Source organism: Micropterus salmoides, unplaced genomic scaffold (genome assembly GCF_014851395.1).
Source record: "Micropterus salmoides isolate LMB-PRFRI ecotype aquatic unplaced genomic scaffold, ASM1485139v1 Ms_hic_scaffold_7, whole genome shotgun sequence".
NCBI lineage: Eukaryota > Metazoa > Chordata > Actinopteri > Centrarchiformes > Centrarchidae > Micropterus > Micropterus salmoides.
In genome coordinates, this window is record NW_024044459.1 from 18522321 (window position 1) to 18546168 (window position 23848).

Here is a 23848-nt window from a genome sequence, read left to right on the forward strand (position 1 = left end):
CTTCTTGTTTCACGGCGAATCGATTTTGGACACTAAGCCATGGACATGCCCATTGACGAAAACTCACAGATAGCACAACTTTTCATCGTCAGTTCGTTTAGAAGGCACAGCAGAAATCTGAAGGGGATTGGACTAAATTCCTAGGAGTTCATTAAAGTACGGAGTGTGTAAATCATCCAAAAATGACCATAAAATTCAAAATGGCTGACTTCCTGTTGGCTTTAGGGCATCACTCCAAGAGGCTTTTTGGTACGTCTGGACATGATACATGTGCCACAGAAATTTCATTAAAGTCATTTCCCCTTGCCAGCAGGTGGCGGTATGACCATGGGTGAATGTTGGCATATACATGTGTTCAGGGCGGGACTCTTATTAAATGTGTAAAATTTCGTACCGATCTGAGCATGTACAGTAAAGTTACAAACACTTCCTGTGTCATGGCGAAGCATGGCACTTTGCCGCCACGCCACTGCCAAGCCGTTAACCAAAAATTTTTTTAAAAGTTTTACAACAAGCCTCATCAATGTGTTAAGCGTTTCCTGGGACAGTTTTGAAGTTCATATGTCCAACCTGCTCGGAGTAGTACATTACAGCGTAAAACGTGTCATTTCCTGTTGCCAGCAGGTGGCGTTATGACTTTGAGTGAATATTGGCATATGGATGTGTTCAGTGCGGGTCTGTTATCATATATGTCAAATTTGGTACAGATGTGAGCATGTATACTGACGTTCTAACAACTTCCTGTTTTGTGGCGAATCATGGACACCACGCCACGGACACGCCCATTGACGAGAACTCACAGATAGCACAACTTTTCATCGTCAATGCATTTAGAATGCACAGCAGAAATTTGAAGTCGATCGGACTAATTCCCTAGGAGGAGTTTGTTAAAGTACAAAGTGTGTAAATCGCCAAAAATTACCATTTAATCCAAAATGGCCAACTTCCTGTTGGGTGTTGGGCATCGCTCCAAGAGGCTTATTTGTGTGTCTGGACATGATATACGTACCACTGAAATTTCGTGCAAGTAGGTGAAACATTGTACCATTGTACGGGGCGCTAGCGAGCCATTTTGCCACGCCCATGCGGGAAAACCATAAAATAAAAAAAATTGTCGCCGCGTCTGAATTATGTCCAAAGTTTGGTGAGTTTGAGTATGTTTAGGCCCCCAAACTTAAGGTTAGTTTGCAGAAAAAAAAATTAAAAATTCCGTTTCAATAGGGACTTTGCATGTTTCATGCTCGGGCCCTAATAATGTACAATATCACCTCTCTTCAGAGGAATTTCCATGCGTAGCATTGATTAATCATCAACTGGATTTCATCTTAAATGATCACCGGTTCTATTTTTAAAGCTGCAGCATTGATCACGAGGAAACATAAGAGAGTAATTTGTGTATTAGATTGTAGACAGCTATCTCATAATCTGGATTATCAGCAGTTACCAAAAGAGCTGATATTTACACAAAACGAAACTGATTAATGGCAGCCGGGTGCTTTCACACCTGCCTCGTTTAGTTTGGTTAAATCGCCCTAGAGTTCATTTTTTCCCACTTGATGCGGTTCGTTTGGGCAGGTGTGAACAGCAGCAATGGTACTCGGGTGCGCACCAAAAGGCAAATAATACTCCGTTTACCCTGCCAGTTCATTAAGTCCATAAAACATTTGTGACAGCGATACCACAGCATACAATAGGCTAATAAGCCCCGAGTTATTAATGGAGGCCTACATCTCTTGTTTTTACGTTATTATTCATAATAGGCTATGTGGTCGATCTGCGGTCTAACATTATTAGTCATGCTTATAATAAATTATTACTTTGTGAGCTGTTTGCGAGACAGATCAGAAGCATTAAAGTGCTGCATAAACTTCTGTCAGTCACCCGAGTTTGATTTCCCCATGTGTGTCCTGATGATGCAGGATGACAATTGCCAAAGCTGTCCAATAAACAAGTTACCTGTAAGTCTGTGTAACGTCATGGTTACTTCTCTTGGTTCATTTTGCTGTGAAATGTGTTTTGGGACTATGTTTTATTTCTTTCTGCCATATTGTGGAGACTTGCCGTCTGTGCTGCTGCTAATGAGTGGTGTCTCTCAGAGTGTTGGCTGTTATAAATGGTTGCTCTTTAAGCTTGGCTGTCGTAACCAGTGCAGATGAGATTTTGTGATATAATCTCGCTGGCCCACAGATTCCCCCAGACACACACACACACACACGGGAATACAACATTAAATGCACTTTGTTGGAGAACAAAGAAGTTATTTCTTATTTCTGGTTTATAAATGGCCATTGAGTTTTGATCTGTTGCAGCTTGTCTTACAATTGAGATACACTATGCAACCATCAAATCTTATGTGTGTCTTTATATGTGTTTGTGTGTGTTTTAGTCTTCCACGCAGGAGTTTTACCTCATTAGTAGCAGTCTTTCTCGCCTGGGGCTGGAACTGCAGGCCTTGCTTCCAGTTATCCAATCACAGATCAGCTCGCCGCTGCTCCGAGGCCTCTTGTTGGACACTCCTAACCTGCTGGCTCCTGCCCACAGCTTCCTCAAGGTGCTCAATGAAAAGGCCGCCAAGTAAGTAAAGAAAAGGATGTGTTTGGGGGTGAAAGAAAGAACTATTATTGCATGGGGCCGGCATTACCTAAAAATCAATACAGTGCAATACAAAAATACAACATGGCTGGCAGGCTAGCACTGACATGTTATACACAAACTAGTCGGTACTGATGTACTGTTTAAGCAGATATCTCACAGCTTTATGACTAACTGGCTGATGTGCTACTCAGAATGTGATAGCCTGAAGATTTTGTCTAAGTGGTCATTATTGTTCATTACAAAAGAAAATGGTGAATCAAGTCGAGACTTTATCATTTAAATTGCTATATTGTAGTCTGGCAGATATGAAGTGCAGGACTGCAACTACAAATGACTTTCATTATGGATTCATCTATTGATTTAAAAAAAATTTTTTACTCGTCTTGAAAATGTCAGAACATTATGAAAAAGGCCACCACACTTTCTCAGAGCCCAAGACCACTAACAGTCCAAAACCCAAAGATTTTCTATTGCCAATGATATGAAATAGAGAATCAGGCAGACAATATATCGACAAATGTTTTGAGCCCTAGGGAAGGGCTTAGAATAATACAGTTTTTGGGAAGATTGTCTTGCTAATTAATTACTATGAATTGGTACACTGTATTGTAACATAGTCATGAAATGAAATTTATTTTTATCGGCCACTTTTGAAATATAAGCTGTTGGGGTTTTTTGTCAACATGGTCAGGTTTGGTTATTAGCTGAATATCAAAGATATTCTAGAAATATTAATACAATTATTAATATTCAAAATTATTAATTATAATTAATAAATACGAGGCACCACCCTGGGATCAGGGACCAAGAACCAAATATGAGCCAAGTATGATCAGTCTAAAATCCGGTTTGTCTACCTATAGATGGCAAACAGAGAAGGGTAAATCCGTACACTGGCCGTGGCAACCAACTCTTACTACAACCTTATACACAAATAATCACAGACAACGACTTCTTAAAACTATAATAGGATTTATTTAACTCAAGCACAGATCAATGATCAATAACTTTAGCAAGTAAATCACTATTAACTATTCTATGCAAAAATGAAATAAAGTCAATAAACAAATCATACAAAAACATACAACAATCCAGCAAGTGTGTGTGTGTGTGTGAGAGAGACAAAGGAGGGGCGGAGACTAAGAGAGGCGGGTGGATCCGACCATGTGGGTGGTGCCAGATCCGGTTGTGCTAGAGGCCAGCTGATTTTGGAATCAAGATGGCGGTTCAAACCATGTGGTTTCAAGATCAAGATGGTGAAAAATCACCTAAAAAAAATGGGGACGCACTCTGATGCTAGCCTGCTGTGGGTCACAGGTCTGGTTAGCTTCAGAGATCATGTGGTGTGTGCATGTGGGGTTAGTAAGCAGAAGGAGGAGAGAAAGGCACAGAGCAAAGCCATATACATACGATATACCACAAACTATCTTACAGCCACCAGCAGTGAATGATTCATTCAGCAGCGGTTGCTGGCTTTGGATTAGATAGAATGTGCAATTGGATCTGTTCTCACACAACAGAACCAAACACCAGAAATCCTAATTACTGTTGAAAACACTTTCAATCAAATTCACTACATGAAGCTTGTAGAAGTAAGTTACAATAACAAGGTTATACACTATCTGCTGCCCAGACATACTAAAGCCTCTTACGTGTCGCTTTGCGTCAGTCCTTTTGGGAAATCTGGAGGAGTTTTCTCTCGGCTCGGTTCTGACGATGCCGGTAGGTTCAACGGCACAGCTGATTCTTTGGCAGAAGCAACAGCAATCAGTGAAGTCGACGTTTGTTGAGAAGGTATAACACGGAGGTGATCTTCTCTAAGTTAAGCACGGAGTTTATCCATCTTCTTCTGCAGGCACGAAACGTTATCTTGTGTATAACAGTTTCTTTAGGGATCCAAAATTGTGTTGGTAACACAAAGAAAAATAATAGAGGTAAAAAGAAAGAAGAAAACAGAGTTACTTGTCTGGCGAGTGAAGTCTGTATTCAGGAACAAAGGAAGTTCAGCGCTGAAAGGAAATACCTCCTGTGGCTGTTGGTGCAGTTGCAGAAAGGCAGAGTTTGTTTACCTCCTTACTGTCCCCTGAGGAACTTGGAACGGCGATGAGGGTTCGAAGGTGTTCGGTTTTATACCTCTGTTGACAAAATGGCTGTACTTCCTAGGAACTACTCCGCCCCCTGAAAGCTTAAGCCAATACAAACCTTTGGTTTGGTTTTAAAGTTTAGGGTTCATCTGGGCTTCCCATTGTTCTCTGACCCCCTTTGTGTAGCCAAGCCGCATGGGCAGGCTTTGGGGAATCCAACAGGCCGGGGTCTGGCTTGTAGGATATCAGAAGGCCCAGTCTTTGTTCTACCAGACTGTGTAACCCAACAATGCTCTAAATGAATAAATAACGTTTAGCTTATTTAGGCATAATTTAGAGTAAATAATGTTGTAAATGTTCAATATATTTACACAAAACATTACATGCATGTTTGCGTGGACAAAAAGACCCAGGTCTTTCAGCACACAACAATCACTCCACCTTACTAAACAACCAGGTAATTCAATTCAAGAGGCACAATCAATATATGATTATCACTGTAGCCTATATGTCATCCATGACAAGAGGGAAGCAGATTAGAAAGGGCAGAGTAAAACTGGTTACTGGATGAGTAATGGAGGAGAAGAAGTATCACATTATAATAATTTCACAGAAAGACAACTTGAGAACCAAGTCATGGCATCAAATAATATCATATCATCAGGTACCGACAGATGACAAGAAACACCAAGTTCACCACAGTCTGTTACAATCAGTACTCAATACAAAGCCACCAGTTCAACCGCCAATGAATCAGGTCCTTTTCTCAATTCAAATCTCCACAAAAGTCCATATCTTAACAAAAACCTCCTCTTCTGGATCCCAGGAAGCAAGCAAAAAAAACAAACTCATTTGAAGTTTCAATACAAGCTTAGTGATTCTCCGACAACACTCGGAGTTACACTTGTAGTCTGGCTGGTGCTGTTGGCAAGCAGTGCACTGGCTCTAGGACGGAGTGGGCTCCATTACTGGTGAGTTCAGTTTGAATCGCCGCCACAGAGAATCCCTGTGCTGACTGCTGGCTGTGTGGGTTATGTTTGATGTAATCGCCACAATACACTAACTTTACTACATGTGTCTTTCTGTTTTTATTTTCCCTGTCCGCCAAAGGGGTGGATGGCCCGACGATTTCACCTGCCACTGCCAACAGTTTACCCGCATTTGACTGTTGGCAGCTGCTAATATCAGACTGGTCATAGTACTGTATTATCATTGTCATGATCTCAAAATTTTTATCCAAAGCGATTTACAATTGCTATTTATGTCAGAGGTCGCACGCCTCTTGAGCAACTAGAGATTAAGTGTCTTGCCCAGGGACACATTGGTGGATGTCGCAGTGGGAATCGTACCTGGGTCTCCCACACTAGAGGCAAGTGTCTTATCCACTGCTCCATCACCACCCAAAAGTTATATTATCTATGTTGAAGGAGAAACTGCCGTATCTTTGACTCTTCTACAACTGGATTCTTTAGATGCTGGTGCAAAATGGTAAATCTAGAAATAAGTCTAACAAGTCGACATTAGACACCTATGTTCATGTCTGTGTTTATGTGAAAATCAGAAAAACACACCACAGTACCACAAAATTAGGCCTAAAAATGTACAGTACAATGGAGCTGAACAATGAAGCTCCAAAGAAAAGGACCTTCTAGTGACATATGAATGATTTTATTTTTCAGTTTTTTCCACTGATGAAACAGGTTGATGTCTCAGAAACTGTCCTGTATTGTGTGTCTGTCCCCCCTGAACAGGCTCATTGGATGTGTATTGTGATATGTTCCCAGCGGCTGTCACATTTGGACTCTTTGTTTTTTGTGTTTGTGGAGGTCGGGAAATAAGACCGAGCTGTTCTCAGATCTGTCCGGCTTCCCGGTGCTGCGCGAAAGGAGGGAGCAGATCCAGACTGTCCTAAATGAGATTCAAGAGCACCGCGAAGAAATCCGACTGATTCTGAAGGCCCCGGCACTCGACTACGTAACCGTCTCTGGACAGGAGGTACCATCCGCGTGTGTTTGAGAGTGAAAGACAGGTGGGAGGAGATTGATCGCCTGATTTGGGTGGAAGACTGAGTCACAGGAATGATCTGATGTCTGTGTGTTTTTGTATCAGCGTGTGTCAGTTTTAATCAAGAGTGACACATTCTTTTGTCTGTCTGCTCCCGTCTTGGTGATCAAAGTCTTCCTCCTTCTCTGCCCTCAGTTTCTGATTGAGGTGAAGAACTCGCTGTCGTCCAGTGTGCCACCTGGCTGGGTCATAATCAGCAGGTGATCTCACAGTTGCAGCATGTACACACACTTGCGCACACACATTCTTAACAATATATGAGTTATATCATGGCCATGGAAAATACATATTTCTGACTGGTATGTTTAAAATTGTATATTGATTTAGGACACCGCCTTTTGTGATCATCTTTTTATTGATATACATGCAGTATATTTCAATGAGAACAGCAAACCCAAAAGCATCGACAGTTGAGGCAAGATGACAAGACAATCCAACTATACCGCTACATACACGACCAAAATGCAACAGCGGAGGTGTGTTTAATTTGGTAATTTTGAGTGGTTTAAAGCTGCACTTATCAATATTTTCTGGATTAACAATAGATAGAAAAGAGTATGTGTAATGTGAAATGGGTCACTCATAGTGATGAACGCACAGCGAAAATATCACCTGACTCTAAAGTTACCAATGAGACTTTGTCAAACGTTCACTGTAAATAAATAATATTTAGAGTTCATTATTAGCAACATAAGCAGCTCCTGATGAGCAACATCGATCGCTGCAGCAGTAAACTCATTTGGACTGACAGCTCGGTGGATCTGCTCACTGACAGCAGGAGGTGTCGGCATTTCCTGGCAGCCTCGCCTCTTTCTGGTTGTTTCTACGCTAAGTGTATTGATGCATTTGAGGGGTCGAAAATAATGGACTCAGTATGCAGTATGGATTATTTTCTTATGTCACACTTCATCATGGGTTATATTTTCATATTATAAACTCTCACTGTATTCCAAGGAAGTGGTTCAGATGCCAAAGGGTTGTGATCCCCCAAGGGGTTGCAATATAAATCAGAGTCGGGAGTCGGGAGATGACTAATTAACAGAATAAGAAAGAAAGATGAAAGATACACAAAATAATATTTAATTTAAAGACATTCTGTGATAATGAGTAGAGATTGCTTTGTGAGGGGAGACAACCTAACAGGTTGGTTTCCGGCAGTCCCAACACTTGTTGATTTGACTTAGTGATTGCTGTGCCACCCTATAAGTATACACTAAATACATAGTAATTAAATTTTCTCCTGCAGTACAAAGGCTGTCAGCAGGTATCACTCTCCTTTCCTGGTGGAGCGCTACAAGAAGCTGCTGCAGCTACGGGAGCAGCTACTGCTAGACTGCCAGAGGGAGTGGACAAATTTTCTAGAGTATACACACACACACACACACACACACACACACACACACACACACACACACACACACACACACACACACACACACACACACAGCTGATCATAAACTTAAATGAAAACTGCTAAAAACATGTCAGTCTCTGGCTCGGCGAGATGCCTGCACAGCTCAGACCAGATTTAGTCTGTTTTAGTCAAGTACGCCATCAATGCCGTCTGCACAAAACACAGTATGCACTTACCTTAATTTACACTTGAAAATCTCTTCTCTCTCTCTCTCTCTCTCTCTCTCTCTCTCTCTCTCTCTCTCTCTCTCTCTCTCTCTCTCTCTCTCTCTAGTCAGTTTGGGGAGCACTATCACACCATGAAAAGGGCTATTAGTCACCTAGCAACCATGGACTGTCTCTTTTCATTGGCTGAGGTGGCTAAACAAGGGGACTATTGCAGGTGATGTCCTCTCATGATGACCATAAATATTGGTGTATATGTGTGTGCATGCACTTGTGTCTGAGTTTGCATATGTGTGTGTGTATGTGTCTGTATGTGTGTGTGGGTGTCCTGTGTCGTGTCCTATAGTCTCAGACAGGCTGTGTGTGGGAGTGTGCACCGAGCTCAGCAGCGTACTCAGCCAGAACGCCAACATCTCTCCCACTCACTCACACACACACACACACACACACAAAGTCACACACACAAAGTCACACACACCTTTATATTGTTTATTTCTTCCATTTTTCATGTTTTAGCTTTACGTCCATCCACGTCTTCGTGCTGCAGTCCCTCTTTGTTGCTGTATTTTGACATTTAATTTGTCCTACCCCGCTGCTTCTCTTTAAATCATCGTCTTCTGTTTTGCCATTGCTCTCTCTTTAATGTACTCACTTTTCAACTTGCATGTGAATTTGTGTGTTTTTCTTTTTTTAAAGAAATAGTTTAACATTTTGGGAAATATACTTATTTGCATTCTTGCTTGAGAGTAAGATGAGAAAATCAATACTACTCATGTCTGTACGGTAAATATGAAGCTATAGCCAGCAGCCAGTTAGCTTAGCATAAAGAGTGGAACCAAGGGGGAAATGGGTATTCTGGCTTGGTCCAAAGCTGTGAAGTGTAAAAACAACATGTTGTAGCTTAACAAGCGGTTACAATATGTGCCAGGTTATTTCTTGGCCAGGAGCAGAAACTTCCTGGAGACTCTGCTGGTTGCCTGGCTAGTTAGTGTGCCAGTCTTCTCATATGACTCGGACTGAAGCGTATTTCAGTCAGGACAACTTTAATCAAAGAAACTGGTATTTGCTCTGCAGCAAGTTATGTTATGTTCTGGGATCTCCCTGCCCTTCCATGCACCTATGTGGAAAGCCATAAGACATAGAGAGCGCCTCCCTGCCCCTCCATGTGCATCCATGGAAAGGCAGAGAGCAGCAGCAAAGACTCCCCAGGGTACAGAACAGAGGCATTAATTCAACAGAAATTACATGATTAATCATAGAACCTGAAAGCAGGAGCTGGGGTGGTGGTTACAAGCAGCAAGGGTAGGCAGGCTAAAGCAACTTAAACAAGGCGCCTTGTTTGGAATGCCCATAAATAGAGAAATCAGCTGAGCTGTAATGTGCTGGGATTGTGAGCTGAGCTTTACTTTGTTGCCTGCCTGAACTAACGCTATGCTTGATTTCTTGAAATGTTGAACTGTTTCTTTAAGGAAAGCCAGTATCTACAGTTTTGTTTGTGTGTGTGTGTGTGTGTGGGTGGATGTGCGGGTGTTCATTTTGTATAGTTCATCATAGATCAGATGAGATAAGCCTTTTTTTGATCACTAAAGGGGAAATTCAGGTGTTGCAGCAGCACATGCACAGAAAAAAGGTAATAGAAAAAATAAATAATTAGAAGTATGCAAAATAAAAATATAATTAAATTAAAACTCAAAATTACAAGGTAAGCAGTATGCATACGGACAGTGTGAACACATAGTGGTATGATTAGTAGCAGCATAGGAAAGTACATATAAGAGTAATTGATTGATTAAACGATAAATTGTGCTGCTGTAGATTTTGGCTGATATGAAAAAAGAAATTACACAGCAGTAAACTGCAACAATAAAAGTTTATTGGCAGCAAAATCATTTATTTTTAGCTTTATTTTTGTCTCAATTCAAGTTTTATTTGTTAATTATTATATAAAATAATTAAAATTTCATTTGTTTTTTAAATGTCCAGTATATTTAGTTAGTCTTGTTTGGAAATAAGGTGTAATGTTGACCTGAAGTAAATATCTTAGACAAAATGAGTCAATTTTGTTTCTTATTAGATTTTTTATATTTTCAAATAAGTGGTATTGGCCTCAAATGCAATATTTAATGTAAATGTAAAGATTCCTTTTTTGTATTTTTAATTATGTGTATTATGTGCATGGGCCTGTGTTCAGGCCAGAGGTGTGTGAATGTCAGCATCAGATAATAATCAGGGACGGCAGACATCCTGCTATCGACCTACTGCTGGGAGAGCACAACCAGTATGTACCTAACCTCACCGAACTACAGGTATATTCTCACACACACACACACACACACACACACACACACACACACACACACACACACACACACACACACCAGGCTCATTCAGAGTGCTTCGAGGGAAGTCGAGCCAAAACACACAGACGTTTTCTTGCTCACTAACTCATTAAGACAGTTCTGAAGCAAAATTGCAACAGCTCACACACAAAAATACACACATGATGCACACACATACAGACTTGCATGACACCACACACACTTCCTAGCTCAGTGCTGGAGTGGGTGTAGGTTAATCTTGCAACAGAAGCACAAGCCAATAGGAAGAGAAGCCAAGCTCTCATTCCACCCACCTCCTCAGCTGTGCAGGACAGCATGAAAATATCTTATTCTGTCTCTCTCCTCATTTGCCTTCTGTCTATGTCACTGTTTTAATCCTCTCCTTCTCGCTCCTCTCCTCTCCTACTACAGGGTGATGGCAGAAGAACTATGATAATTACTGGCCCTAATATGGGGGGTAAGAGCTCCTACATCCGCCAAGTGGCCCTCATCTGTGTTATGGCTCAGATGGGCTCCTACGTCCCGGCCTCTGAAGTCCGTCTAGGCATGCTGGACGGCATTTACACCAGGTATGAACTCAAGCACGTTGAATTCTACCTAAAAATCAGCTTGATTTGCCAGGTATGTGTACACATATGAGGAATTTGACTCTGGATTAACATTGCTCACAATGTGCTTACTTATACAATAATACAATAATAAAATCAGGCACAGGCTACAGTATTGTAATAATATAACCTATGATCACCAGCTGTGATTAAACTCAAAAACCTTAGATAGTTTAAAATGGCAGCAGACTGTATTTGATGACTGGCTTGAACTCAACATGATATCAGGTGCGTTAAAAACAATCTAAAGAGAATAAGGCCCCTGCACACTGAATAGATCCCCCCCAAAAAGATGATTGATATGGAATTGACATCTGAGTTTTGTGTTGTAAATATTCTAAATCATTTCATGTGTACATATTGACATAATTGATGGGATCTATCTGGGATTCACACCTGGATGGAATCGGGTGATGTCAGTATATAAACCTTTTTGGTCACATGTTGAATATTGCCTGATGAAGACACTATTTCTCAGAAAATTGTCACAATTACAAATGCTTTTGTATTCTCTTGTTTATTTAGTTTGTTAGCATTTTTGCAAAACAAAAAAAGCAGAGCAAAAAAACAAATCTGAAACACATTAAGATGTCTGGAGATGGACTTGTAGCTTTGAGATTGTCCATGCTTTTCCAAAATATTGGTTCTCAAATCCTCAGACAACTCTTTTATCTTCTTTTGTCCATGCTCAGTATGGTATACACAGACACACAACACAAAGGTTGAGTAAACCTTTCTCCATTTTAACTGGTTATAAGTGTGATTTCTATATTGCCAGCACCTGTGAATTGCTACAGGTGAGTTTATTTACAAATACAATGAAATACAATTATTTATGAAGATTTTGAAAATGTGCCATTCATTTTGTCCAGTCCATTTTTGGAGTTCTGTGTGGAATTTCTTGGATTTGGCTTTTTTTCCGCTGCTTTTTTGTGATGCAAAAAAAAGAAATAAACTTCAGAATACCAAAGTAATTGTAAGACCAGTTCTCTGCAAACGACGCCACTTCTGTCTGGAGTGGGTTCAGACAGATCAACAACTACAAACCCAAAGCCCCCCACTCCATCAATGGCTGTCGCCTGGCAAATGAGCTGAACCAGTACTACAGCCGTTTTGAAAGTCAATCGGACACCATCCCCCGTGACTCCTCTGCTCAGCTTCAGCCCCAGGACCATCAGCACCGGTTTCCCTCAAGGCTTCGTTCTTTCCCCTCTGTTCTTCTCCCTGTACACCAACAGCTGAACCTCCAGTCACCAGTCCGTCAAGCTCCCTGAAGTTTGCGAATGAAACCACCCTCACTGGGCTCATCTCTGGTGGGGAGATAACCCTCCCCATCATCCTGTGTGACTCCCCAGTTGCCACTGTGGACTCCTTCTGCTTCCTGGGCACCATCATCTCCCAGGACCCAAGTGGTTGTTGAACATCACCTCCATCACCAAAAAGGCCCATCATACAGTAGGATGTACTTCCTGCAGAAGCTGAAGAAGTTCAGCTTGCCAAAGACAATGATGGTGCATTTCTACACCGCCATCATTGAGTCCATCCTCACCTCCTCCATCACCATCTGTTACACTGCTGCCACTGCCAAGGACAAGGGCAGGCTGCAGCATATCATTCGCTCTGCAGAGAAGGTGATTGGCTGCAATCTTTCATCACTTCAGTATGTGTAAAACACTGCTTGGTAATAAAGCTCCTTCTGATTCTTCTTATTCTGATGCAACAATTATCTGTGAGAAGTAGTGCATTATGTGTCAGACATGCAGAAGGGTCCATATTTTTGTCCATGACTATACCTACTCCATTATCTAAAAGTGACACAACAATGCCAACACAAGCTACGTTGTTCCTGTCTTTCTGTTGGTTGACTCTATTGTTTTGAGTCATGTTTTGGTATGATACGTCTCTGCTTCATAGGAATGAGACAATGAGGCTTTGTTGAGAAGACCCCCCCCCCCCCCCCCCCCGCTGATGATTATTCTCATTATGAAGAGAGTAGTAAGATCTGCATGTAGTTTCCAGTCCTGACTACACATTAGTGTGGAACACAGGCCAATATATGGTCTCTGTGATTCTGCCTCTGCTGCACTATGTGATTAGACCAAATGGCTTGCAGATGTGTGTAATTGTATTTTTTTTTAGTTTAAGCATGTTCTTATGTATTAACCCAGTAGGAACCAGCACACCAGGAATATGTGTGTGTCTCTGTGTGCTTTCTTACTTATAGGCTTAAGTGAAACAGACTTCATATCAGTGCAATGAGGTGATTTTGACTGGTCACGTATGTAAAGGTCTGCTTTAGTGTTTGGCTTTTAGGGTTATGGAATGATGGATTGTGTTGAGGGTTGAGAAGTAAGGACTTGATCATAAAACCTGGAGATCTATTAATTGTAGTACAGATCATGCATTTTGTCAAACTGAAAACAAAATATTTAAACTAAACCAAAATCAAGCAATCAAGTAAAGTAATCAAAAACATGTCAGTTAGCACGTTACAGTTAAGTGCTGTGTAAAAAACACAATAGTTTAGGTTTAATTAATTGGATTTATGATCAGAAATAGCCCTACAATGTGAATTAGTATTTGAAAAAAAGTTGGAATTTATCACCAGATCAGATTTTTTTAAATACCATCAGCAAAACACTGTAGTTTAAAATGTTTTTCTAAATGTGAAGGACATAATCAGATAATCAGAAGCTCGTTTGGGTTTTCTGTGTTCATGGTCAGCGCCATAAAGCCTTACCTCACCAGGGTGCCACAACTGATCTGCGGTTTTGAAAATGTGGATATTTGTTGGTAAAAACTGGCAACAAAATAAAAGCTTTAGTTTTCTTTATGCTTGTTTAGAGGTAAGACTTTCAATTGGGGATCATATAGTGTCAGCTTTGGGTCATAGTTGTAGTGCAAGGTCAAGTCAGAGAATAAGTGTACACCAGCCAGTGAAGGTCTACATAAGTAAAGCAACGCCTGATCGTGCATGTTTGTTTCCCTCTGTTGTTTAGACTGATCAGGGTTGCATGCACGCAGTTTCCGCTTTCCTCTCTTCACATCCTCTGTTAGCTCTGTCGTCCTATCTGTTTCTAATTGGCCTCTCTCTATCGCTGACTGTAAGATCCTGAGGACAATCTGTTTTGATAATAAACTCTCAATCAATTCCCACCGCTGTGTCAAGCATAATAGACACAGCAGTGGGAATTGCTTTTCATCTTGTATTTGTGTGAGAGATGTTGTGTATTTCATCAGCGAGAGGGAGAGACAGACGTGCAGTGAGAGCTTGTGAGTTTTACTAGAGTGCAATAAGCGGACTTTTTGGATTTGGGGTAATGAGATGGTGCGTAGGTGTCTAATGGGATATCCTGTCTGAAATAATCCAGATGATTGATTATCAATAAGGTTTAAGTGAATAATCTGGAGATTGTGAGACGACACGCTGCTTTGAACCAGAGTCTTGGTTGTATTTTCCTGCCCACTCCACTGTGCTACGGCATTTTAACAAATATGCTATACACCGGTTTTGAGCGTATTTGTGGTGTGTTTGTTCTTTTACATGCTTTAGCAGAGTTAGCCAGCAGCCGTGTGTGTGCGTGTGTGCGTGTGTGTGCGCGTGTGTGTGCGCGTGTGTGTGCGCGTGTGTGTGCGTGCGTGCATTTCCTGGCGGCTGACAGATGCATATGTGTATGTGCACGTATGCAGCTGCTCTGTGTGTGTGTGGTTTCTTGTCCGTATTGAGTCCTGAAGGTTATAGAGCACATTCTTCCATCCCTTCATGGTTGTTATGGAAACAGCAATAGGAAGCAGAATGTAAAACGGTGTTTTTAATCTATCACGGACTCCTAGCACGATTATCCGTGTTTTACAAAAGTCAAGCCCCCCCCCCAACAGAAAATGCAGTGAGAATTTTTTTAAAAACATTTAACAGTCGCACTGTGACAAAGTGAGTGTTGGCAAAGCTTTGTTCTCTGTCAGTAGCCTCAATAGGTCAGGATTAAAAGCAATAGGTAGAGAAAGAGTGAGTAGCCTACATCAAAAGAAGTAAATAACATACTGAATGCAGTGAACATCATAGATAGTACAGCTGATACAGCGTGTTACAGATTTGTGCAGATCTGATGAAAAAATTGGGGGATGGGTCACTAAGACGGCATTTAGGCCTACCCGTTTTAGTCCTCTCCTCTCTTGCATGAGCTTTGCAAGTTTACAACTGGCTGTGCCTAACAAATCGTCACTCCTAATGCCTCAACCCAGCAGCCAATCAAACGTGTCGGCATCTGTGTTATTTACACTGGGGACGCTGGGGTCATGTCCCCATCACTTTTTGAAAGAGTTTGTTAAAAATGCTTTGAAAAATAGCTTGCAACATGAAATGGTAAAGAAAGGTCTATTTGCACTTATTTTTTAATTTTTTTAAGTAAGGATAAACAAGCTAGTTTCCAGCATTCTAGAGACATTTTCTGCACCAATTTAAAATGGAAATGTCTTTATTTATATGAAGGGAAACAAAATTAAGCTGGCAGGTGAAAATTCAAAATATAAAAATATAATGGAATATGAAATAAAAAAATATAATATAAGGGCGGCTGTGGCTCAGGGTGTAGAGCGGATTGCCTGTTAATTGGAAGGTCGGCGGTTTAATCCCCGGCTCCTCCAGGCTGCATGTCAAAGTGTCCTTGGGCAAGATACTGAACCCCAAATTGCCCCTGGCAGCTGTTCTGCCAGTGTATGAATGTGTGTGAGTTTTAGTTTCTGTTTGAGCACTTATGCTGCGTTTTGGAATTATGTCACAAATATAGTAAAACCTGTTCTGCATGTACATTGATGTAGAAATATGTTAGGCCCATTAGGTAGCTGGCTACAGTAAAGAATCTCATAAAGTCATCTTCTCTGCATAAAGGTTATTGTTAAAAATGCCAAAACATTAGGAAGCGTAACCTACAACATTGACTGACTTGAGGGTTACCAACTGATTTATGGGTACACAGAACTAGTAAAGTAGGCTATAGGCTATTTATGTCAGTTGTTGCAGTTAAACTGCCATCCTTATAATTAACACCTAAAACGCTGCTGAGGGTGCAACTGTGTGGACACTTTGTCACAGTCAGCCATGGTTTTCGTTCACTTTCTGCGTCATGCACCACTATGCACCTGGAACGCATTGAGGTCGGAAGTCAGAAGTTTCAACTGGGAAATATCCCAGTTCCGACCAGTCTCGAACGCGGCATTAGGCTCAGTGAATGAATGTGTGTGAATGGTGAATGCAGATTTAGTGTAAAAGTGCTTTGAGTGGTCGAAAAGACTAGAAGGGCACTACACTATACAAATACGGAGCATATAATGCAGTAATCAGCTTTTGGACAATGCATTTGTTTCCTCTATATTTCAATTGCATTGCATGTTTTCTTATTGTGCATTGTTTAATGTGTTATTCAACATTTGTTGTTGCTGTTCAGAACATTTTTAACAAAAGCTTTCAAAAAGTGATGGAGAGATTCAGATTCTGACCTGTCCCCAGCGTCCCCAGTGTAAATGACACCTATCTGTCGATTTTTTTTTTTTAAATGTCCCTCCCCATCCAGGCTGTGATTGGGTGGTTCACGAAAATTAACACTGAAGAGCTACATAGTATTTTGAACCTGAAAATGAGCATAATACCACCTCTTTAATGCTCAAAATTTACTGGGGGAGGACCCGCCGACCACCAACTCATATTTTTCAGCTCTGATGATTTCTATTAAATATTGTTAAATTATCTTTACATCTCCTTCTTGTGACACCAGTATGGTGCGTCGCCACATCTCATGAGCTAAGTGTATCTCTCATACCCCTAATCTGAGCCCTTATGTCACCACTACTTTTCAACACAAAGTGACGCCCTTGTGTGTTGGTATCTTTCTCTTGTTTCAGTAGACAAACGCATGTTTTGAACAACATGTAAGCTTAAAAAAAGACCCCTCTTACACTGTCTCTGTGCGTTTCTCTGCTTACATATCCTTCTCACCTTTCAGTTTGCATACCTGCATTAAAAATCAAAGACTAAACTCAATCTGTGTCTCCTTGAGTGTGTGTGATGTTTGTAATAGGCATGCGATTTCTCTCATTTGTATTAGATTTTGGTTTTCTGATGAAAAACAAAAGCGATAATGCTCTTGAAAATTAATAGATTAGATAAAGTGATAAAGTGTGAATAAAATAAAATAACTGGACAATCTGACAGTCACACGGGAACCACAAGTGTCAGAAAAAACACTTGAAATGTGACTAATGTGAGGTGATGATAAATAGACTCTATTTTAAGAATTCTTTTGGCGGGAAGGAGGGACTCAATGAGAGCAGCAGGACACTCAGCTGTTGCTGTGTTTCTGTTGTACATCCCCTCATCAGCGGACTGACAGCGTGTGAACATCACTCTTCCTTTTCATCTGATTCTCTTTCCTTTCTGCCACGCAGTATAGATCTGATGTCATAATTTCCCCTCAGTTAATGCCATGTCTGCACACACACACGCAATAAATTGGCAAATGAAATGCAGCAGCATGTCTGCTACACCCCTCTCTTATATGGCGTGTGGTGTAACCATGGTAATTCATGAGCTGGTTGTTTGCTGATAAGTACTATATTGAAGGTCAGTCAGGACAGGAAAAGGCAGATTTAGAGGTGAGAAACACAGCCTGGCAGATGTAGCATCTGTGATCCAGCTAGAGTCCAGTTTTTCTGAGATGAGTCACTGCTCTGTCTGTCAGTGTGTATCGGTGCAGCAGAGGAGCTCTCAAGCTGGCTTTGAGGTTTGTGACGAATCCAACAAGTTGTCACTGTGTCCCTGTAATCGATAAGTATCTATCCACATGAACACGACAAATGGCAACATCAGTCGTTCCACTGTTTAGTCTTTAGGCGAGGGAACATCAGCCGTAATTCAAATGTGTTTGTCACTAAATTCATTACATGCGTTCCATATGTAAGAACATTTCTGCATTCATATCCTAAACCCTCTCTGTCCTTTTTCTGTGAGCCATGCTCGTACTACTAAGTGGTATTCAACAAACTCTTAACTGGATAAACTTGTCGTAAAAAGCTTGTTTCAGCCTGATGAGTGCCACCTGTTCATGAGGAGGTGCACGTGCATGAGATTTCAACGTTACCATAGGTAATATTATACTGTCGGCACAACAGACGATGATGATGCTGTGCAGAGACCTGCAGGAATGTTGAGCGTTTTACATTAGCTGTTTTTCGAATATATGAGGATAAATCCTAAATAATTGGAAAATAAATAAATATGGAGCAAGTTTGGTAAAGTTGTTAAACTAAATTAACTTGAGATTGCATCAGAAGGGAAGCTAAATTTGTGACTGGAGTTTTGCAGGTCATGGAACAATGTTAAGAATTGAACATGGCTTCTCAAAAGACCTCAAAAGGCCTAGAGATCCTTATCCCTCACAGTGTGTTGCAGTGGAGAACAACCAACGAGGCATCTGGAACCCTCAAGATGCCCCAATAAAATGACTACCGTGTCCAATATGTTTCGCCTTCTCTCGCGTGTGTGTTCCGTAACATTGCCAAGGGGAATGATGTTTTCTTGAATTTCAGTGTAGTAGTGTAGTATCCCCTTTGGGTCAGAAGTTTTTTGCTGTACCACACGGTCATCCTCTTTCTAAGGGAAGGAAAAAGGCAGATCACACTGTTACTGCAGTGCCGACTGACGAAAATAATAATCACTTTTATTGAGGGATAGTACAGCTGAACATAGACAGGAAATGCAGGAGAGTGAGAGACAGTGGAAGACATACTGCAAAGGAGCTGCGGGCCGCTGTGGTAAGGACTCATAGCCCTGGTAAATGGTGCTGAGTGAGCTAACCTACGTCCCACTGCACTAACGATGAATGGCTCCAGGTTCACTTTTATTCATAAAATCATGATTACATACGTAAGCAGTTGCAGTTGTAATAGAGAAGTCAGTCCCTGGTACTTTACCAATCACCTTTTGTAGTCCAGTTTGCAGTCTGCCATATCTCTCTGCAAAGTCACAGCAACAGTTTATGACTCGATGACCTTCTAATCTGACACAATGGCTCAAAAAACAAAACATGTTGTGCAATCTGATCTCAGCGTAACTGTCTCACCATGTTACTTTTGACCTCTGAACTATCTTTTTTTCTTTGTCTGATTGGTTGTCAGGATGGGGGCTTCAGACAACATCTACAAAGGGCGTAGTACGTTCATGGAAGAGCTGACTGAAGCCTCAGAGATCATTTCCCGTGCAACCAAGCGATCATTGGTCATCCTTGATGAACTGGGACGGGGCACGAGCACCCATGATGGGATTGCAATCGCCTATGCCACCCTGGAGTACTTCATCAGAGATGTAAGTGTGTATTTGTGTGTGTGAATGGACACTGTGATGACACAGGGATAAGACCGATTTAAAGGTATATACATACATATTTACATTTGGGGCAGGCAACAGTGCGGCTGATGAGCTTCAAAATAATGTGAAAGCTGCACTATGGTCAACCACACACGTTCATCTTGTTGCTAAATTCACCAGCACTGGTGGATCTTGAGTCCAGCCCAATTAACCATCACTTCAATGTCATTCAGTAAAGAGGTGTGTATCTACTTGTGTACATGCAGGTGTTTATGTGCTTGTGCACTCTGCACTCAATGGCGATCATTTGTTTTGCAGAGAGAGACGAGGCTCCAGAGAGGCCTCAGCAGCAGAGCGGCTTTGATCTATAATGTTAATATGTTGTTAGAGAGCAAGCTGCAATAGAAGAGGAGGGAGAAAGAGTGACTCTTAGACATCTGATTCTTCAAGGGATGCATGTTGTATGGCAGCAGGCCTCATTCAATCCTCATGAAACACTCAAAATATAATCCAGTGTCCACCTTTGTACTCTTAAGGATCATTCGTTGCTATTTCTTATTGATATGGTTCCTGCTCATTCTTGTCAGCTGTCATTAAAATATTGTGTACAGAAAGAAGTAAGGTCCAATTTTGCCATCAATCAAGGTCAAAGGGAAGAACGGAGGTTTGCGAAAGAGAGGAGACAGAGCTGAAATATGTGGGGCTTTTCAGCTCGTAGTACTTGGAATTAGTGTTACTATGTGGGGACCAAAATGCTTAAAGGGCTGTTTGAGGGTTAAGACTTAGTTTTAGGGTAGGGTTTGAATTGGGTTAAGATTAGGATTAGGCTAAAGGTTAAGGCTAGACATGTAGTTTTGATTGTTAGGGTAAAGGGCGAGGAAATGCATTATGTCAATAAGATGTCCCCACAGAGATAGAGAAACAAGTGTGTATGTGTGTTCTGCTGGGATTATGTGAACTAGCACAGTCAGGAGCCCTTTGGGTATTGCACAGTGTTGCGTATGTCCATTTTTTTTTTCCTGATTTGTGTCAGGAAAGTGGGCTATCATTGCAAACACTGGAAAGTTAATTGTTGTTTCCTTTTTGGATAACTTACAGTTCATTTATGTACCAATTACTGTTAAACAAACTGATACTGTAAGCACAGAAAACTAATTTCACAGTTTGACAGGGCTGCGTGCTCAAGGTTATGGCATCAGTTAGGACACACGGCTGTTTATATTCTCAGCTGTTTACTCAGAATATTTTCCACTGTATACTATAAACTAAAGAAACATTACAGCTTCCTGTTCGTTCTCGTTAGAGGTTTTTCTATTTAAACTCTAAAATGAGGCCAATTGAATTTGGGCTTTTACCTCTGCTGTCAGATACCATGTCAAACAAGTCAAGTAGTGTGAATGCACGTTTATCAGTGTTGAGACAGACTTTGTGTTTCTTTGTAGTGCATTTTAGCCAAGTTTTGGCTTGGTTTTTCAGATCTTAGGCTCATTTTACATGTGACGTTTGAATATCTGTTCATTGTGTGGGCAATTATCTGTGTATTGAGGCAGGACATTTATAGGTGAACAATTCACTATTAACAATGATGACAGTAAAAGTAAATACAAGATGACAGGAAATCTAAAAAACAACACTTGAAATTCAAATTCAAAGATAAAATTCAACCAATATATTTAAAGCTGCACTGTTTTTGATCCATTGTTTTATCAATGGATGAAATTACATACGTAATATGAAAGGTATTGCTTGTAGTAATGGACCTGCTAGGAATTGCCCGACTCTGCATTCCCCCTCAGCTCTAAAGAGCATTTTAGTCTATTTTGGATCATAGTTTAGTTTTTTGGGCCCACAAACGCTGCTCCTATCAAGGTCTTTTTTTCAGCAGCATCAGGCAGCTGTCTACTTGCCAAGCTCCAAACAATACACAGAAAGAAGTAAACGGCTGGTGAACATAGTGAAGTATTTCCAGTAGCAGGAGTTTGAGAAGACCAAAGCCGAGCTATGAAAGGACAATAATATTTGGCTCGGAAACAAGACTCGAACTCAAACATGTTAGCAATGTCAACTTTATAAGCAGGGTTCTTACTGGCTCAGAATGAGTCTTTGGCGAGTGACTACGCATGACAATAAGCATGATTGGCCCACGTAAAGTAAAAAACAATGCGTCTTCCTTAAGGCTCATACAGACTACACAACTGTCAGCGTGTACTAGACAGGAGGTTATACACTACGCAAGCTGACAGTGGCTGAGTCACCTGATGCTGGTCTCCAAACCACATTTTTTTCAAGAAATGTGAAACGAGAAGTGACGCGTACCTACACACGAAACTGCTGTTGTTTGTTATTACAAAGCTAGCAATTATAAAGACAAAGAATATGGGAGAAATAATGGATCATCACACGCAGGTAGCAGGGATTGTCTGAGCTACAGAGAGAGCTGGAGGTGAGTAAAAAGTGTTATAGGAAGACATAAGAAAAATAATAATCTCTTCCAAAAATCGATGCTGATGTATGAATGATAATTTGATATTGGCTGTGTGTGTGTATGTATGTATGTATGTGTGTGTGTGTGTGTGTGTGTGTGTGTGTGTGTGTGTGTGTATATATATATATGACTGTTACCTGCCAATATAACAGTAGGTTTTACTTTGGATTGCAGTCTGCTAAACCCTATTTAGCAAAAGCAGTACAAAGGTCTTAACAGTTGGGTGGTGTGCATGTGGTATTAGGGCCATCCAGACTGTAACTTCTCTTGGGAGATTTATCAACTCAGATGCTCTATGCTGACCCTAGGGAATGCGTATTTAACAGCACACTTGAGGCAATTTGTTTTGCTTGCCAATGTGGATAAGCACACTACCAGCTGTTTAACTGACAGTCAGTGAACTACACAAACCACTGATTCTGAATTTGGACCTCCTGGTGGTTGTGAAAAGACGAGCCTTAGGGTACAGCTCCCACTTCAGTCCACACTGACAGAGACCATTGATGGGTTTCTAGAGTTCTACCACTAAAGCATACTTACTCTACTGCTGCCTTCTGGGTAATCAGAGCTTACACACTGTATCCAATCTATGAGAGCTGGAATAAAAGTATTTTCTTATTTTCAGTTTTCCAAGACCTTAGTCAAAAAGCTCCAAATTGCCCCCTGTTCATATATAGATGAATAAACATTTATCTTTGTAAAACCCCTTCGAGGTTTTCTACGTTTTGCCAGGTACACATTAGTCTTTGGACAGGATCTTGAGGTTATGTAATTCTGCTGGAAAACGTAGAAATAAAATGTGTAAGTAGCAGCTAATGCAGCTGAGAGATGCTGTTGGCAGGAGGAGGGAGCTCTCCAACTACCTGTTGTATAACAGCATTGATTTGTTAGAAAAGCCTTGCTATTAAAGGAAAGACAAACAAAAAAAGTTATGCTTTACAGGGAAAGGCCTCTTCAGTACAAGCAGATCTGCAGTCTTTCATACTCACTCCTCCTCCTCCTCCTCCTCCTCCTCCTCCTCCTCACCAGACTCAAATGTTCACGTCAAAAGTCGGACTGCTCCTCCTTTAACTCGGGTTGTCATAGTAACACACCTTTCCCTGTCCCCAGCACACACCTGAGAGGTAGTTAAGAATGTAGATAGGTTTCATAACACCACTCAAAAAAAAGACGGCCTTGACGGCAGAATGAGAAGAGGACACAGAAAAGCACAGGAAAGAGGACCAAAACTAGGAGTTGCTTCTGCTCGGAGTTTATGGTGAAATCACAACCAGCATATGGTTGGTTCAGTACACTGTCTAATTTAATTCCTTTCTAGCTACGATGTGTACCTCATAATGCCCTCTTCTTTAGCATTACTCACTCTCAGACTCACTTGGGCTCTCACTTTTATTCACGCTAACAGCAGGTCCTGCCATTAGCTTCACACTAAGCTCAGCACTACACATTGCTCTCCACTCGTACCATGACTCAGATTTGCATGCAACTTTGCTGACATTGTAATACTGCACTGAGATATCAGACAGAATCTGGCCCAGCTTTACAACTACAACTCACTAAAGCTCACTTTTGGCTGCACACTAATGGGTAGAATTGCAGTATGTATTGCTCTGTGTGGGCGTAAATGGTCTGATGTATTCACACTGATGCACAAAGCTCCTACAAAGACCCACATGTGCTCCACTGCACTCTGCAGTGCTTTGTCCCTTCACTGTTCTCATACACAGCACATGGAG

The 23848-nt window shown here is 41.1% G+C and overlaps 1 protein-coding gene across 2 annotated transcripts in view; it reads left to right on the plus strand.

Annotated features, from left to right (window-relative positions):
- Positions 1-23848, plus strand: part of msh3 (mutS homolog 3 (E. coli)) — a 61561-nt gene that overhangs the window by 25899 nt on the left and 11814 nt on the right. For both annotated transcript variants that reach the window (XM_038703402.1, XM_038703403.1), the window contains exons 14-21: positions 2387-2574; positions 6506-6674; positions 6879-6943; positions 7990-8106; positions 8431-8538; positions 10513-10627; positions 11072-11229; positions 19438-19624. In XM_038703402.1, the coding sequence (XP_038559330.1) occupies positions 2387-2574; positions 6506-6674; positions 6879-6943; positions 7990-8106; positions 8431-8538; positions 10513-10627; positions 11072-11229; positions 19438-19624 (1107 nt within the window). The remainder of the gene's footprint in view (positions 1-2386; positions 2575-6505; positions 6675-6878; positions 6944-7989; positions 8107-8430; positions 8539-10512; positions 10628-11071; positions 11230-19437; positions 19625-23848) is intronic.